The sequence below is a fragment of the Parasteatoda tepidariorum genome, chromosome 11 (assembly GCF_982258835.1).
Source record: "Parasteatoda tepidariorum strain Cologne lab strain chromosome 11, Ptep-v5.0, whole genome shotgun sequence".
Classification (NCBI taxonomy): domain Eukaryota; kingdom Metazoa; phylum Arthropoda; class Arachnida; order Araneae; family Theridiidae; genus Parasteatoda; species Parasteatoda tepidariorum.
The window spans coordinates 26773832-26791712 of NC_141765.1; the positions used below are offsets into that span (position 1 = coordinate 26773832).

The window sequence follows — 17881 nt, forward strand, 5'->3', positions numbered from 1 at the left end:
TATATGTTAAAAAGAGAAAAACGCAAAGTAAAATTGCGTCAACTTTTGTGATTCCACCGTTGAATTGAACTATTGCGGACGAACCAAATCCATATATGGCAAATTCATTTGTACGCTGCATCCAACCGAACAATCTTTTGTGCTGATTTAAAACGTACCCAATGGTAAACGAATCTGGTGGTGGTCAGTCTCACCGTCGAAAAGTTTCGTGGTTTTACTCTGTGCAACGCAAACATCGGTTAGTTAAACTATAATTGTTTCTTAAAACGAGTTTTACATATTTGAGTCAAGAATTAATTATCAAAGTCAAGCTTAACATTGCGATCTTGTGACAGAGCTGAACGTTAGATATCAGCATTGGTACACCTGGGGGGGGGGGGGTCAAAGCGTCACCCCTGAAAAAACAGCATGCTGTGTTCCTTTAAATAAGTTTAAAAAAAAAAATTTTTTTAATTTTTTTCCAAAAATTTTTTTCTGATTCAGAATATTGTCAGTTATTAAATAACTTGAAACTATCCCTTTGACACAGATGTGACACCGGTGTTCTTTTTATATATTTTTTTCCGATGCTCTAAATACGAACAAAAATATATATGTTGGTATTTTTCAGTCAGAAAAAAGGAGTAATAGCAACTAAAAAATGTGTTAGATTTTCGGAATTATGTTTGTACTAGAATATAAAGTCCAACGAAAATAATTTGAATTTATTTTCATTCATATTCAAAAATTAATCAATAATTAATTTTGTAAATTAAAGAAATTTCAAAGCTGAATAACTTTTAAAGCTTAATAACTGCAAATAAGTGCATGTTTGATAAATTATTGTTTGGAAGCAGAAAAAGACAATGGTGTTTCACGCTGTATTTCATAATCATAAATTATTAAAATACTAAATATAATATTTGTCATTAATTTTGACCTAAATTAATGCAAAATAATGAAAAAAGTATAGTATATAAGATTATAGTCTATAAGATTTTAGTATATAAGATTGTTTTTAACCTGCATTACGAAAAGAAATATAATTGATTTAAAAACTAATATCCTTTTTAAAAAAAACTAAAAATCTTAATTTACTTATTTTCGTTTTAATAGTATTGTCGATATTCTTATTTGTTTCATCAGAAAAACTTAAATTATTTAAATTAATGAAAAATATTTTTTTATTCATATCATTACAATTTTTCTGTTCCATTATTAACGTTTTTTACAGTCCCATTTTTATTTTTTTATTTTTTTCCAATTTCATAGAATAAGCACCAAAGAAATTTTTTATAAGTTTCATTATTCTCTCTCAAAATCGTTTGTCTAAATTTTTAAATCATTGTGAACTGAATAAAATTAAAGAATTTATTTATCAAAGAAAGTGTAGTTCCACATATTACGACATTTTTCATAAAAATTTGCGTGCTACTTTTAATTGCTTTACATCTCAATTTGAGTTTCTAAAAATGTCTAATCCTTTCAAACTCTTTAAGTTTTATAGTTCAACACTAGATGGCAGCACCAAATTTAATTGATGTATCAAAAAAGTTTAGCAGGAAATAAAACTTGCTAAATGACGAGGGCTCTTTCTCAACTAAAAAGTCAAACAAATAATAGCAATAAATATGTTTAAATGCTTTTTTTTATTCTAACTATAAACACATCAAAAATATTTTTAAAAAACATCCTGGTTATTTTTAGAAAAACATTTTTCAATTTTTGTAAAAATTTAAAATATACATTTTTTTTAACTTTTAATTATTTCCTTCTTTAAAAACTTAATGTGTAAGTGTAAAAGAAATTGTTTCTAAACATTTCACATTAAAAAAGCAGAAAACAGATATTAAAAAGTGATAATGGTATTTTGCAAAAGAAAAGTTTATCTATGCGAAAATTCCGGAATATATGCTTAAATTTCTGTATCTTTAACTTCTGTATTCTTTCTTTTAAACATTATCAACTTTTCAAGTTAGTATTAAAAAATTATGATCAATTTTATTTCTTTTGACCAAAAGTATAATTAACGTTTATGATTAGCATTTAATTTATTTCTTTATATAGTAAAGCATTCCCGCAACTGCCAGTTGAGAACCAGCTAGACGTAATGACAGAATGAAGATTAATGAGGAACAAATTTTTCATCTATTTTTGTTTAAAATAAAATCAAAATAAATAAAAAAATCAATTTCTGGTTAAACATCAAATCGAAAAAAAATTTTATTTCGATATTAAATCAAATCAAAAAAATATTCCAGATTATTATTAATCAGGAGCTTTTTGCATCAATTAACTTTCATAAAAAAATCGACTTTGATAATTCCTTAAAAAATATATTCATGCAATTAGTTTTAAATAGAAATATGACAAAATTCGCGAAAATTCTTGAGAGCCCTTATTTCCAACTTAAGTCGATCTCACATATTCATTTTGAGTATTACAAATACGTCAAAAAAAGTGAGAAAGTGCACTTTTGCACCATATTTCATAATTTATTTAGTCACCTGAACTAACAAATTCGAATTTGTCCAGTATTTGTCTAAATATCTCCTTAACAATTTAGACTTAACTCCTTAACCATCCTCCTCACTCCTTAACCATTAGACTTTATTCTCTGAATACGAAACAATCCAAAGATTAGATGATTTTTTTTTCTTTACTTCTTATTCTCATTTATGTAGAATTTTTTTTTTCTAATTTTCTTTGACCATGTAAACAAAGTTCATGTGAAGAAATGATTGTTTATCTCCTTTTTTATTCCTCTATTACTCATTTCTCTTCTAAGTTTTTTTTTTTAAATTATTATTAATTATATAAATCATAAATTTACTTTTTACTACATCTGAAAAAACTTTCTATCATCAATAATTTTCATGTAGGACACTTTTGGAGATAATTGTTCAAAGAAGTGCAAATGTCAGAACGGTGGAATTTGTGATCCAGTTACTGGCGAATGCACTTGCCCTCCCGGCATACAAGGGAAAAAATGCGAAGAAGGCTGCCCTCCCGGTATGAATTCCATTTTTTTAATAACTTGTGTAAATTAATTAATAGCTTGTATTTAATTTACTATGTATTTATTTAATTTTCTCTTATGCACTTTACTGTTAGCCCCTTGCTTAACTAGGAAAAGGCAGAAGAAATTTTACGTAGTGTTACTAAATTGAATAAATAAATTTGAACGATTAATTTTTATTGTACACCATAAAATCGCATATTTAAACAATTTACTTTTAAATAGAAAGCCTGAATATAATTAATGCATGTGGTTTAAGAAACCGTTAATTTCGATATTAATTCTCTAATTGATATAGAGCGAATAAATTTTTATTAATTACCGTGTAAAATGGTAATTGAATTACCTTGTAAAATTGTTCTTGATTCAAATTAATTGATTGTAATTGATTAATAGAACACATGTACAGTGCGTCAAAAAAAAAGGACCACCCTGAATAACTTTTGATCTAATGATCAGATCTTCACGTTCTAGGATTCAATTTGAATGGTTTGAGAGAGTAACTTCAAATATGATAATTAATTAGTGCTGATGATACTTAAAGTTACGAAAGCAGACCCAAAAACGTAGTTTTTCTGAATAAACATGTCTTTTTTTTTTCGATGGATTCGGGTTTCTGAGAAATCTGCAATCTGAAAAATATCCTCCCCTTTATTTATTAATATTTTAGTTGCTTTTTTTGTGATAATTTAATTTAAAATTATGCTTGAGTATGGTGTGATTTTGAAGGTCTGAAAAAAGAATTTTCGTTAGAAATTACTCTCCTAACTGGCAATTGATAAAAGAAGTAGAACCATTAATTATCATTAAATTCCAAAACTTGTCATTTTCTTTATTAAGTAACAATATCGTCAATAAGATATTATTGTTTAATAAACAAAAATTAAATTATTTAAACATATGGGTTTTTTTTAATTTTTATTTGAGAGCGTAACTTTTTAAAATCCAAATTTTTCAACAATTTCCGCTTTTTGAACAAAAAATTTAAATTTTTTGTATGTATTAAATTATGTAAATTTTTTGTATTTTGTATTCATTATTTTTGAATAAAAGAGCCAGTTATGCATTGATGTCTTAAGAAAGCAATTACAATATTTTTATCATTATTATTATTATTTTTCTGCATCATCAATGACAGTTATTTTTTAAATAAAACAAATTCTTACGAATTTTAAAAAATTGCTCAGTCTAATAAGTTCTTTTTGTTTAATTTGAACTCCAGTTGACGCATTTTGATTTTAGTTGAACAAGCTTTAGACGTTGCATGATGATTTGTTAGAGAACAATGATTTCCATAAAATTCTTAATTTCAATATGGTATTCCGATTTTATATTATTCGATAATTAAATTAATGACGTCAATAAAAAATCAAATTGAATAAAAAAAAAATTTATTATTATCATTTACATTTATGTGCTCGTTTTTCTTTCTTGAACAGCGTTTATGGAAAAAAAAGAAACACTATTTCTAATTACAATTCCAGTTAAAATGTATATTTCCATTGCTAAAAGCCGCTTAATAGTTTAAACCAGTGGTCCCCAACCTTTTTGTACCTAAGAGCAAATACCAGAATATCGGTCGAATGGCGGGCACCATTTATTTTTTCAAGATAAATTTATAGTTGGTAAACAGGTAATAATACACACTACGCATAGTGCACAAAAAATTTAATTTCAATAATTAATTTAACATATAACTATAATTAGTATTAATATTCTTGTGTTAAATAAATGATTACTAAATTGCTTTCAAAACATACGAAGTATAAAAATTATTTATAAAATACAGTCAGTGTGGTGTTTGGCATGGCATTTCATTGGCCAGCACTACAGAATTGGGAGAATATGACGCTCTTTTTAAGAATAGAATTTATTCCTTCAACTATATTTCAGAATTTCTCATGAGATATAATAGTTTTGAGGATAATATCGTTCTGAAGATCCACAATTTTTATTTCCAATTCTTCTCGCTTTACTTAAAAGTCTGAAATGTATGTTGCTATTACGGTTACGCTTGCTTGGACGGTAAAAGGATTAACAAAAAAGTTATCAAAGGCTCGATGATATTAAAATGTTGAAAGATCTTTTTAAATTGATCTTCAAGCAATGGGAGGTTGATGACAAATGTTAATAAGTCAATTTCACTGTCACCTATAATTTTTTTCATGTTTGGAAAATGCACAAGAGACTTCATTTTCAAATGTGATATCCACAAAATTAGCTTAGCTCTGAACGAGTACATAGTCTCTATCATTTTTGCTTTGTGTTTGTCCTTTCCCTGCAGCTCCAAGTTTGAATTATTTAGTTTTTCCATTATTCCCGCTATGAAAGACAAATTTGCTAGCCAAAGAGGATCTCTTAGTTCTAAAAATGTTTGATTTTTGGCTTACAAGATAGTTTTTTATTTCTCCAATTAAATGTAGAAATCTATCAAGTACTTTGCCTTTACTGAGCCAGCGTACTTCAATATGTATTTGCATAGCATTTATTGAGAAAATGGAAAACTGAAATATTTTATCGTTGGACACAAGCAGCGGGCGCACCTAGATCGATCGACGGGTGCCATGGTGCCCGCGGGCATAGGGTTGGGGACCCCTGGTTTAAACTATCACTCCAAACGTAAAATATTGCTATTCTAAGCAAATCTAAGTTCCTACTTTTAACTCAAATCGCTTAACTATTTTTATTTAAATATACTTTACATAATATTTTTTATTCTTCATTTAAATCAGGAACCTTTGGAGAAAAGTGCGAAAAAAGTTGTCCTCAACGATGTCCCAGTGGGCGTTGCAACAGAATTTTCGGATATTGCGAATGCGATTCTGGTTTATTTGGACCTAAATGTAATTTACCTTGTCCAACTCACACTTATGGACCTAACTGCAGACATCAATGCAAGTGTGTGAAAGAACATACTCAAAGATGCAATTCAAAGGTAAATATGTTTCACTCAATTTCTCTTTTAAAATTCAAGAATTTATTTTTAAATAAATTTGTGAAAAAGTGTAGTTACTATTAAATTTATTATTTCGGCTCTTCGGCAAATTTGAAAGGTCTGTATCTCCTGTTACTATAAAACATTTCAAATTATCTAAGCTATAAAAATTTAGAACGGTTTAAAGGTAAGTGAAGATATGAAATAATTTTAACTGCATTTAGTTACGTAACTTTGGAATTTGTAGAAAAATTAAATTAAAGTGGGCCTAACTATTTCGAACTTACTTTGCTTCTTTTGCTATTATCTCAGAATTCAATGAACTTTGCTTCTTTTGCTATTATCTCAGAATTCAATGAAGATAAAACACTTTTGTTGCAACAGTTTCCTATTATTTCATCCCAAAGCCTATTAAAAGAGCTGCTAATTATTAAAAAACAATTTCTAAAAAATAGTTTTTAAAAAATAGTTTTTCAAAAGTTATTTTTTATTGATAACTTGTCGAACATGTTGAAAGCAATTTTATTACGTACTTTTACTGCATACTTTTTACAAAAACTATAAAATTGATAAATTATATATTTATATGAAATATGAAAATCTTTTAATTTTTCAAATTATTTTAACTAAATTGTTTCAACTTTCTCAATTCAAAACTTCAGCTTTGCATAATAAGATCTATTCTCTGTTATGAAATCAATTGCTTAAGCATGTTTGCAAATAGAAAGAAAATAATTAAAGAATTGTTTCATTTGTAATGGTTGACTGATCCAGTTGCCAAATAACAAATTTCTCTCGCTAAATTCATGTATGAATAAGTAATACCGATTAAAAAGAAAATTTAGGTACTTTCGCTACTTATGGGCCATACATTGCGTTTCTAATAAGTAATGTTTTGAAATCTTGCCCACTTTAGATTTATATTCAAAATCTGCAAAAACATTCGTTGGAATAGATGTTGGAGACCTCTGGGTAAAAATTAATTATTTTAAAAAAATACACAAGCATTTTTATTATTAATCAAACTAATTTTAAATTGCTATGAATCGATTTTTAAAATTGCAAATAGAAAATTCCAAAAATATAAAATTTTGAGATAGTTTAAGAACTTTTCCATTTTCATTTAACTTGTTGCCTTTAAAAATAAATATTATGGTTGATAAGCTTACTATCACAAATCTTATGAGTTAACATTTTTGATTTGTAAGATTACCCATAAAAGTTCGGTATTGCAATTTTCCCGTTACTCTCCAGACAGGTAAATGTGAATGCAAAATCGGCTTTACCGGAGCAAAGTGCGACACGGTTTGTCCACCAAGTAGATGGGGAGAAACCTGTCAAAATCCTTGCAATTGTTCTCCCGGAACAGTTTGCAATCCCAGAAATGGCGAATGCATGAAGGAATGCCCTCCTGGTTTTAATGGAACTAACTGTGATCAAGGTAAAATTTCAATTCTTATGATTCTAATTTTTTTTTTTTTTTAAGATTTTTGGGTTGTTCAGAAAGTCATTTCGTTTTCTTTTTTTTTTCCTAACAAACGACATATAAATATTCACTGAAAATTTCACACTTAAGTCACATAATCCTTTTATATTTTCACAAATGATATAGAAAGGTTTGCTTGTGAAAAAGTTTGATTGATTCTACCCAGTGGTTTTTGGTTGGTGCGCTTTCAAATATGAAAACTGAAAAGCAACATTTTCGGCATTGCTGTCAAAAAGTGAAAATGCTGTTCAAGGAAAAAAAATATTCGATGTGAATGGAGAAGATGTTTTGGCAGTACGCCAGAGTAAAAACTGTTTTACAGAATTTCGATAAAGGCATTCATTGATGCATACCGGAAGATAACAACTCGTTAAATCAATGAGAGAATAATGAGAGAATTCGACAGTTCATCATTATTTGAAATGCCTAAGATTTAATTTCAATGCTCACCATATGGGTTTCTCATGTATACTGAAAGAAATTCATGCCGTCGCGTTGACGTCTGTGATTTGCTTCTCAAACGTCAAAAAAAAAATCATTTTTGAAGCGCTTCATCACTGGGGACTAGAAATGGGTTGTCAACAACCATGTCCGGGTCTTTAACAAAAAATTTTAGACGATATCAGCTTAACCGTCTAAATTAGGGTAAAATTCACCTTGATCAGTTTTTTGCCAGCAGAGAACATTTTATGAGCATATAAGCGTGGAATCCTGCTATTGCCAGAAAGATGGCAAAACCTTTTGAACCAGAATGAACAATATATGATTCAATAAAATATTTCTTTACTATATTCACTATTCTATAGACATTCATTTACGATAGGCGTTATTTATTTTCATTAAAAAAAAGGAAATTACTTTCCGAAAAGCCCAATAACTTTTTATATCTCTTTATTTTAAGTTCAAGCGCAAACTAAGCCATTTGGTAAGTACATATTCGTGGCCTTGTATCGTTTTATACTCAACTATAATGGCGATATTTTTCTTTTAAAGTAAATAAAGTTTGAGTTGTAGCCAGAGCTATTTATTATATGCCAGGATGTATATGTTATGTTCATTAAATGTAGCACATATATATTTCATTATACAGCAAACTTACAACAAAATTATAAGACGAAATTTAAGATCCATTTCGCTAACTCATAAAATTGTGCGACTAGGTAGTAATTAAAAAATAAATAGGACTAGAAGTATATTATACCGAAAGTATTCCTAAACTGTAATGTTTATCTACATCATAGGCTCCAAACCTTTTTCGCTCACCACCCGCTTTGCAAGACAAAGGTTTTTCAACGCCCACTTAAAACATTTTATAAATCTTTATTAAACAATTAAAAAAATTGTTACTTTCTTAATTTTCGACATAGTAAGTACACTTTTAATCATACCGTTATTAATTTAATGAAAAACCCTACTATCCAATGGCTTTATATTTGAACTTTCTTTAGCAAATATTTTATGAAAGAAAAAAAAATTTTATTTACTGCCACTTCTAAGTAGAAAAAAAAATTTTGAAAATTTATTTTAAAAAGTCACAACTATTGTAACATTATGTTCTCGCTGAATAAAAGAGAAAATTATTTGTTGAAAATTCAATAAGAGCAGTTAGAATTTTGAAAAGTGAAACAAAAAGTCGCTTCAAACTTCTAAACGCAAAAAAAAAAAAAAAATTGGTGTAGAACAACAAGCAAAGTATTATGTTCATTATAAAATTAGTAATATAAATGTTAATAAAGTGCTAAATTAAGAACTGCTTTAATAACATACAATTTATTCAGAGTTAAATTTATTGATTTTCTTTATACAAAATAAAATTATAATTTTAAAGTATTATTATATAGAACAATATTTAAGAAATTTTCTTCTGTATGTAAATTTTACAGATCCTCTAGAAATCCCCTACGCCCTCCAGACGGCTATATCACCCACTTAGGGAACCTATTTTCTTGCTAAGTCTTTGCCTAAGATATTGCTGAAAGTTTTAAAAATTTAATTTGAAGACATATAAAATATAAAATAAATCTTTCATCTGCTTCATAGCTTTAAAAACAATTGTTTTGAAGTACATAACATGTGAAAAAGAACATTTCAATACTGGATAACTTATTAATCTAAAGTCTACTTTACTATTGAAAGTTTTCAGTCCCATGCATTGTACCTGAAGTATAAATTAACACTAGAATGCCTAAGGAAGTCATTTTGACTGCTTTTTAATTTCAGTTAGAAAAACAATGATGTTTATAATTGACACAATTTCTTAGAATTTTGTACAACATGAAAAAAATTTTATTGTTAATATTTACTAATAACTTGTTATATAACTGTAAATAATATAAAAAATGTTAAAAATTAATTTTAATCAAATTTCTTTACACGTTATTTATTCTTTTTACAATGCAGTCATGTTGACTGCTTTTGAGCAATATAGGTATATACTGAGTTTCAGTCTTTCTAGTGTTAATTGAAATAAGACGAAAATTGTATGTTACTTTCCTCCTCTGAGTGAACTACATCATCCCTGAGAATTGCTCCTCGAAAAAAAAAATCTTGCAACAGTTTTGCGAAGAACGACGCCACCCTTGATAATTACTTGTCTGCCAGGATTCATAGAATTTCCATTATAGAATACTTGCCGGGGAAAAAAACACTTTCAGGTGTAAAAAGAAATGAGGAAGAGAAATGATCTACAAAGAATAAAAGAATCATTGTGCTTTTCTTGGAACTAACTCACTCTTCTTTGTATTCTTGATTTTATCTATCCACCATACATGTCACAAACTTGACATTTAATGTCAACTGGTGTCACCACTGTCATATTAAGCATTCAGAATTATATTGCTCAATAGGTATAAAACATGAAACAATTGCTGGGTATAATTTTTTAACGTGTGTGAATTGTCATTTTTGATTTTGTTCAAATTTTCTTTAATATTAAAAATATGCTGGAAAATATACCGGAACAGGTAAATGGTGTAAATTGAAAAGTTAATTTCATTCTAAAATGTTAGAGGAATACATCAGTATCAAAAAAAGTAACTGATTTAATTTTGATGGTCAAAATGTTCTTTTTTCTTTTTTTTTTTTTCGGTAGAAATCTACATTGAGAACTTTTTTGTGGTAGAAATTTACGCTGTGGTAAAAATCTCCACTGAAAAATCTACACAAAACTGACATAATATGGTAAAATTTACCGTGTTTCTGGTTCTATGGGAGAACCAAAGAATTCGGTTAATTTTTATCGAAGCGCTTTGATCATAACTAACAATAAAATATGTCTTTAGAATATGTGATGAAATTTGGAAAATGTTGTAAAATTTGGAAATATTATGATACCTTACAGAATGGCATAAATACCATTTATTCGGTTAAATTTATTTTTCAGTTTCATTAATTTTTATTAAATATGGGGTAAAAAGAACTATAATCTTGAAAACCAGAATTTCCGGAAAATCGTCACCATATGAACGGAAAAATTATCAAATGGTTTAAATACCGTATATGTTTTAGTTTTATTAACTAGAATTAGGGTTCCTTTTACCAGAAATGCCATTACCAAACAGTACGGAATTTAACCAGAATTTTTTTCTTTGTGTAAAACACTAAGAATTTACACACTTGCATCTCCTTAAATTACGTAAACAATGCAACCAAAATAATGTTTTAATAATGGGTTTTTTGATTTTTTTAGAAAAAAAAGCTTTAAATGGCATGTATCTTAAACAAATTTTCATTTTTTCTTTATTTAAATATTGAGTATTTTCTCGAATATTGATTTTTATCATCCATTATGATTTCGTTTTGAGCTTTTTTGAACCTTATTTTTACCTTATTTATTAAGGTCTTTGACAGCTTAGAAAATTCTTTTTTATCTAAGTAATGCGTTATACGTACTATAATAAACTTATTGTCAACCTAATAAAACGTATCAGTAAGTAGCAACTTTTGATTATACCTTCCAATTTTAATAGAAATATAGGAATTTTCAGAAATTAGAAAAAAAATTAAATTTATATTCCAACTTTTTTTTATTATTAAAAGGCTTGGGGCAATATTGTTTATATAAGTCTCACTTTTTTCAAGAGTAGCATTTTTACATCAAGTTGTTCGTTAGGATTGCTTCCAGATAGGAATCTTAAAAGTTTCCAAAATGTCCACTAGATGGCAGCACAATATCTCAAACCATCTAATTGTCTATATAAAAACATATTTCTTTTTTTGGTCTCCTGAACACTTAAAAATAAGATTTACCATTATGTGCTTTAAAGCCCAATATTTTCATCTTACTGTCCCAAGTTATTTATACTTGACTGCTACATACATTGTGTATTATTTCTTCTTCTTCAGCTTGACAGCCCCTTACAGGCCTTGGCTGCCTCAACCACGCGTAGCCCCCAACGCCTCCTATCCATGGCGATTTTTTTCCAGTTGTTAATCTTTATTACTTTGAGATCTTTAGTAGTGTCATCGAGCCATCTAGTTGGAGGTCTTCCTCTGGCCCAAGATCCAGAAGGATTTTTAAAGGTGGATATTCGTACTGCATTGTTTTCTGGACCTCTCCAGATATGGCCAAGCCATCTTAATCTATTGCTTCGGATGACCTGCACTATCTGTGGCTGTCCATAGAGTCTATATAATTCAAAGTTGTATCTGATTCGCCAGCAGCCTCTGTCCTGTACTTGTGTATTATTTAGTTTACATATAATTTCAGAAATTGCAACTCACTTTTCACTAAACTCAACTTTTTTTTAAATATTTCCAGCTTGCCCCGAAGGATACTATGGCACAAATTGCCTCAAAATTTGTCTTTGTGGCTTGCGAGAATGTGATTCTGTCACTGGAACATGTTTATGCGAAGCTGGAAAAATGGGTGCTCTTTGCAACCAAAGTAGGTTTATTTATTATTAAAATTATTCTTTATAACAATTTCTAGTAGTATTGTAATATCTCAATTAATAAAGCATGAGTTTTTACAATATTTTCGTTTAGTAATTCTTAGTACTCTGTATTTAGATTGTCCGAAGGGAAAATTTGGAAAAAGCTGTCTAAAAAACTGCACTTGTGAAAACAGCGGAGTATGTCATCCAAAAAGTGGGAAATGTACATGTCCAACAGGTTTTGTTGGCAAATCATGTGAAAAAAGTAAGACATTTTTCAAACAACTTGGTATATTTTAGGTCAAGAAACCATTTGTTCTCTCATACCTGAAAGTTTTGCTACGCTTGTAATTTAATTATATAATTTCATAACCATTAAAACTGAATATAATTTTTATAGATTTGCATATTCTTATAATTTGTTTTTAACCTAAACAGAATGTCCACCTGACAAGTACGGTGCAAATTGTGAAAATCAGTGCCATTGCGAAAATGGGGCGACTTGTGATAAAGCAAATGGGAGATGTCATTGTGCTGCTGGTTGGACGGGAACAAAATGTAATCAAGGTAAGTTCCTGCTTAAGATGATTGATTTACTATATATTGATTTATTTATTCAACCTGAAATAAAAAATTGCTTAAAACTTACTAGATAAATATGATAAGATTATAAAAGGCTTTTATAAATGTAAGATTTAGTAATTAAAATAAAAAACTATATCGTGAACCTATTCTGCTCATTAACCCATTTTTAATTGCTATGTTTATACACACTGTCAAATACTCTCAGATATTTCCTTTATAGAAGTGCAACGAGCCTAATTCGGAAGAAGTTTCCTTCCTTAGAAATATCTATTGTGCAAACCAAAACCAAATATCTATTGTGCAAACCAAAACCTATCTCCAAAACCTATCTCCAAAACCTAATATCGATTGTGCAACCATTGACCAAAATAATATTTTGATAAATTTGTGTGGCCTTTAAAATAAAATCATATTCCGCAGTATTATATTCTATTAATCATATTCTTGGTAGGTTTTATCCTTTTTCCAACAATCGACATTATTATAATAGCGATAAAAAAATGGTTGATATTTCTACCACGTACTTATGTGAGAAAAGTCATCTCTATCATCTTTATTTTAATAGGAAACTAAGCTACTTCGCTTAAAATATTTAAACACTTAGAAGTTGTTAAAATATTACGTAAGAGCCTATTGAAGGTAGGGGGATTTTGTGATTTGCTAATTTCTGTTTACTAGAAGGTGGATGGGTACGAGCAATGCTTACTTAAAACATCAAAAATCTCTTATTTTAATCATATTCTATTTATCATATTCTTGGTAGGTTTCATCCTTTTTCCAACCATCGACATTATTCTATAAATATATATTTCTTCCATGTATATTCGATATTTCTACCACGTACTTTTGCAAGAAAAGTTATCTCTATTATCTGTAGTCTACAGATAAAATGGAAAAGAAAAAGTCTTACATCCAACCTTTTTCTTAACTTCGTTTACTTAATAAGAAACTAAGCTATTTTGCTTCATCATTTCATTTTCATTTTATAAACGAAATGGAAGAAAAAAAAGTTTTTCATCCAACCTTTTTCTTAACATTTTTTATTTAATAGGAAACTGAGCTATTTTGATAGAAAAATTTAAACATTTAAAAGCCATTCAAATATGTACTAAGTAAGCGCCAAATGAGAGGGAGGATTTTGTGATTTGCTGATAAGAAGGTGGAAAGGTATGAGCAATACGACATTAAAGTTCTCTTATTTTAAAAATTTTCTTAAACTAAAAAGAATGCATCAGAAAATGAACCTTGAAAAAATTTCCTATTTGAAATAAAACTTGAAATCCAGAAAAGAAAGGTCGAGAAAAAAATTCTTTGATAAGTTTCTGAGATCAAAAGTTTTGACCACAGAAAGAAAACACTAAAGATTTCTTTTGAATACTCTACTCAAAATTTTATGAAATGAATTAAGAGATAAATTTAAACAAACTTGCATCTTTTATTTGAATTTATTCCTTAAATTACATAACTACATTACAAGTCAAAGTTAAAGCTAAAACTAAGGGAAGGAGATACGGTTTTCTTATAAAAGCATGGAAAAGGGATTTGTGATTTGCTTACTTTTGTTGCCAAAATTGCCTAAACCATGCTGGTGTAATATTTGAACTGTCCTTATAGTAAATTTTACACTTTAATTTGTAGCGGAATCATAAATTTAACTAACAAAGCTGTAATACTTTATTTAAAAATGCATTTTTCTCCTAGCTTGTAGTCCTGGAAGTTATGGTCCAAATTGCCAAAAACATTGTGAATGTTTACATGGTGGAGAATGTGATAGATATTCTGGGGAATGTATTTGCGCACCTGGATGGAGAGGAACTGAATGCGGACAAAGTAAGCTATATTAAATATGTCATGCTTATATATCATTCATATGTGTAAAATAAATAACAAAGGTTGAAATTAGTGAAAAGTAGTAACACATATTCATTGATGCATTTTACTAAAATTTGTACCGTCTCGTTACTGAAAAAAATCAGAATGTAATAACAATTTAATACAGTTTTGTTCACCATTACTAATATTGCTTAAACTAACATTGTTGATAATACTAGGGAACATTTTTTTCTGTTGCATGAGGCTTTTTAATAAATCTTAGATATTTTCGTATCACTAATTTCAAATCTGCAATCTGTTTCTCTCTTCAAGCTACATTATTTTTTTTAAAAAAATGGCATTTTTAGTCTACTTTCGTTGAAGTGTACATGTTTAATAACGTTACATGTAACAGGGGACAGTATAAATGTTGCGATAAACTTCTAGGAAAGTGAAGGCACATCATCCGAATTAAAACTGCCTAGGAATCCATGCTCCCAGAAATGTCATCCTAAGCCGCTAAGAGCACTTCTCTATAAGAAACTGTTTCTTCTTGTCCTTCTGAACATAATAGGGAACAGATCATTCTAAACAGGGGATAAGCCGCTTAGGCCAAGCATGGTTTCTATGCAATTTTAATCCTGATGATGTGCCCTAACTCTCCTAAAAGTTTGTCGCAACATTTAGGCTACCCTCTGTTATATAACGTTTTTAAACTTGTGCATCTCACCAAATAATAAGCTGAAAATATAATTTTTTTTTTTTTAAATCTGTAGCTTTATGAGCAAAACTAATTTTAAATATGAAATCCAAGCACCCGACATAGGAAAGATTAAGTATTTATGTAAATGTAACAAATATTTTGTTTCCCAGAGTAATAAATATGTGCTTTTATAATCTTGTTCATTTTGGTTTATTTTATCAGCTTGTCATGAAGGTAAATATGGTGACAAATGCCAACAGCAATGTCAGTGTGAAAATGGAGCTACTTGCGATCACATCAGCGGTGCTTGTACTTGTGGACCAGGTTGGAGAGGAACGTTTTGTCAAACTCCATGTCCTCGTGGCTTTCATGGTATTGAATGTAATAAAAATTGCAATTGTGGCCATGGAATTTCATGTCATCCGGAAACTGGAGAATGCCAATGTCCACCAGGAACTCAGGGGCCAAAATGTTCAAAAAGTAAGTATCTTAAAAGCAACAGAAGAAACTATTATTAAAATATTTAAGAGTAATTGGTGTTTTTATTCTCTTTAAACCTTGGGTTCGAATCTAATTTCAGCTTATTCTAGCATTTCGATCAGAAATTACACTTGCCACCATTTACTTCATACTGAATTTATAGTCTAACAATTCTAAAGCTGTTTTTTTTCCTTAGTTAAGCTCATTTTTTTTGCTTCTTCTAAAAACTCATAGTGCCACTCTTTACTTCTCCATTTTCACAACGTTTCATCATAACTGTAAAAATAAGCATAACTGGATCATTTTATCTGAAACTACTGTTCAATAAATCTAAAATTTAGTAAATGTATTAATTTAATTATTTTTGCAATACTGAACAAATCTTCTGTCAGAAATTATTCAGCAAAATTTTCGTCGATGAAATTATGAGGACTTTTTACTTTATTTTTGCACAAATCTTTTTATGAAACACATTTAAATTAGCTTCTTAAAAAATTATTAATCTAAAGATTTTTGCTAGAAAAAATATTCCAAACTTATATGTTTTTTAAATATTTAGAAAATATTCCTTAAAAATTACATACGCTGGCTGGTGTGCAAACATTCAGGACGAAGTGGTTTTTCAAAAGTAAGTTTGAACAACAGTTTTGAAAATCGATACCACAGGATCCTCAAAACGTAAGAATATGGGAAAGTAAACAACTTGCAAAAAAATTTCATCTATATAAACAGTAAGGATTTTTTGAAATGTAGGCATAAAGCGCAATTGTAATGACCAAAACGTCAATGTTACGCAAAATTGGCAAGGAAATTCCAGAATTTACTATGGGATATGATCACCTCTGACTGCTATGCAGGATTGGCATCGTCTGCCCATGCTGGAGATCAGGTTGTTAAGAAGCTCTTGAGGAATTGCCGGCCATTTCTGTTGCAGTGCTAATCGCAGCTGCACCTGCGGAATTGTTGCTGGTGTCTGGAGACGTGCTGCTAAGCGTCTCCCTAGAGTCACCCACACGTGTTCAATCAGATTAAAATCCGGGGACTTCACCGACCTTTCCATGCGTGCAATATCTTAACTCTCCGACACTTCTGTGACAGCCACTATACGATGATGTGCAGCATTATCGTTCATGAAGATAAACTCAGAGCCAACAGCACATCTAAAAGACACATATGAGGAAGGAGAACCTCGGTACAATAGCTAGCACCAGTGTCTGAACCACCTTGGAAGATGTGTAGATCAGTACGGGTACCAAGAATGAAACCGCCCCATACAACAACTCCGCCTCCTCCAAATCGGTCTCTTTCGATGTTGTTAGAGGGGTTATTGCGTATTCCTCGCTCTTTCCAGATGTGTATGCGTTCAGAACTGGTCAGACTAAATCTGCTCTCATCCGTAAAGAGTACTTTACCCCATTGCGCATCTGTCTCGTTGCTGTGTTCCCGGTACCACATTAAACGGCGTATCTGGTGAAGAGGCGTTAATGGAACAAACTATACTGGACATCGTGCAAATAGACCACCCTTGATCAGTCTCCTGGCCACGATAAAACACGATATCGGAGTCCAGTACTTTCCTGTGTGTGCCTAGCTATTTTTCCTGCTGTCAGCCGCCTGTTCCTTCTAGCTTTAGGACTATATACCGGTCGTCTACTGCCGTAGTTGTGCGAAGACGACCCCTACTAAACCTCCGGACAGCTATAATGTGTTTGAAGCTCCTGAAATGATGCTGCTGGCGATCCCGAACTCCGCAGCCACACTTCGACCTTCTTCAAGCTTCCCAATGATTCGGCATCGCCTAAACTCATCCAGATGTCGTCTTCTGTGTTGTCTGTGCTGATCCATATCGCACCTAACAACAAATTCACTTCGTTTAAATTGTTGTATACCATTCACATAAATACTGAGCTTCCACCGCTAGCTCGTTTTATTCCCTAACTACGCGCCTCCCGGTACGTCATGGTACATATATGCAAATTTTCTACATACCTTACCGTGATTGGTCTTC

At 29.9% G+C, this 17881-nt stretch overlaps 1 protein-coding gene across 2 annotated transcripts in view; it reads left to right on the forward strand.

The window, feature by feature from the left end:
- Nucleotides 1–17881, forward strand: part of LOC107439276 (uncharacterized) — a 288195-nt gene that overhangs the window by 246233 nt on the left and 24081 nt on the right. For both annotated transcript variants that reach the window (XM_087154669.1, XM_087154670.1), the window contains exons 17-24: nucleotides 2862–2991; nucleotides 5731–5933; nucleotides 7188–7374; nucleotides 12179–12304; nucleotides 12430–12558; nucleotides 12732–12860; nucleotides 14580–14708; nucleotides 15616–15873. In XM_087154669.1, coding sequence (XP_087010795.1) covers nucleotides 2862–2991; nucleotides 5731–5933; nucleotides 7188–7374; nucleotides 12179–12304; nucleotides 12430–12558; nucleotides 12732–12860; nucleotides 14580–14708; nucleotides 15616–15873 — 1291 coding nt within the window. The remainder of the gene's footprint in view (nucleotides 1–2861; nucleotides 2992–5730; nucleotides 5934–7187; nucleotides 7375–12178; nucleotides 12305–12429; nucleotides 12559–12731; nucleotides 12861–14579; nucleotides 14709–15615; nucleotides 15874–17881) is intronic.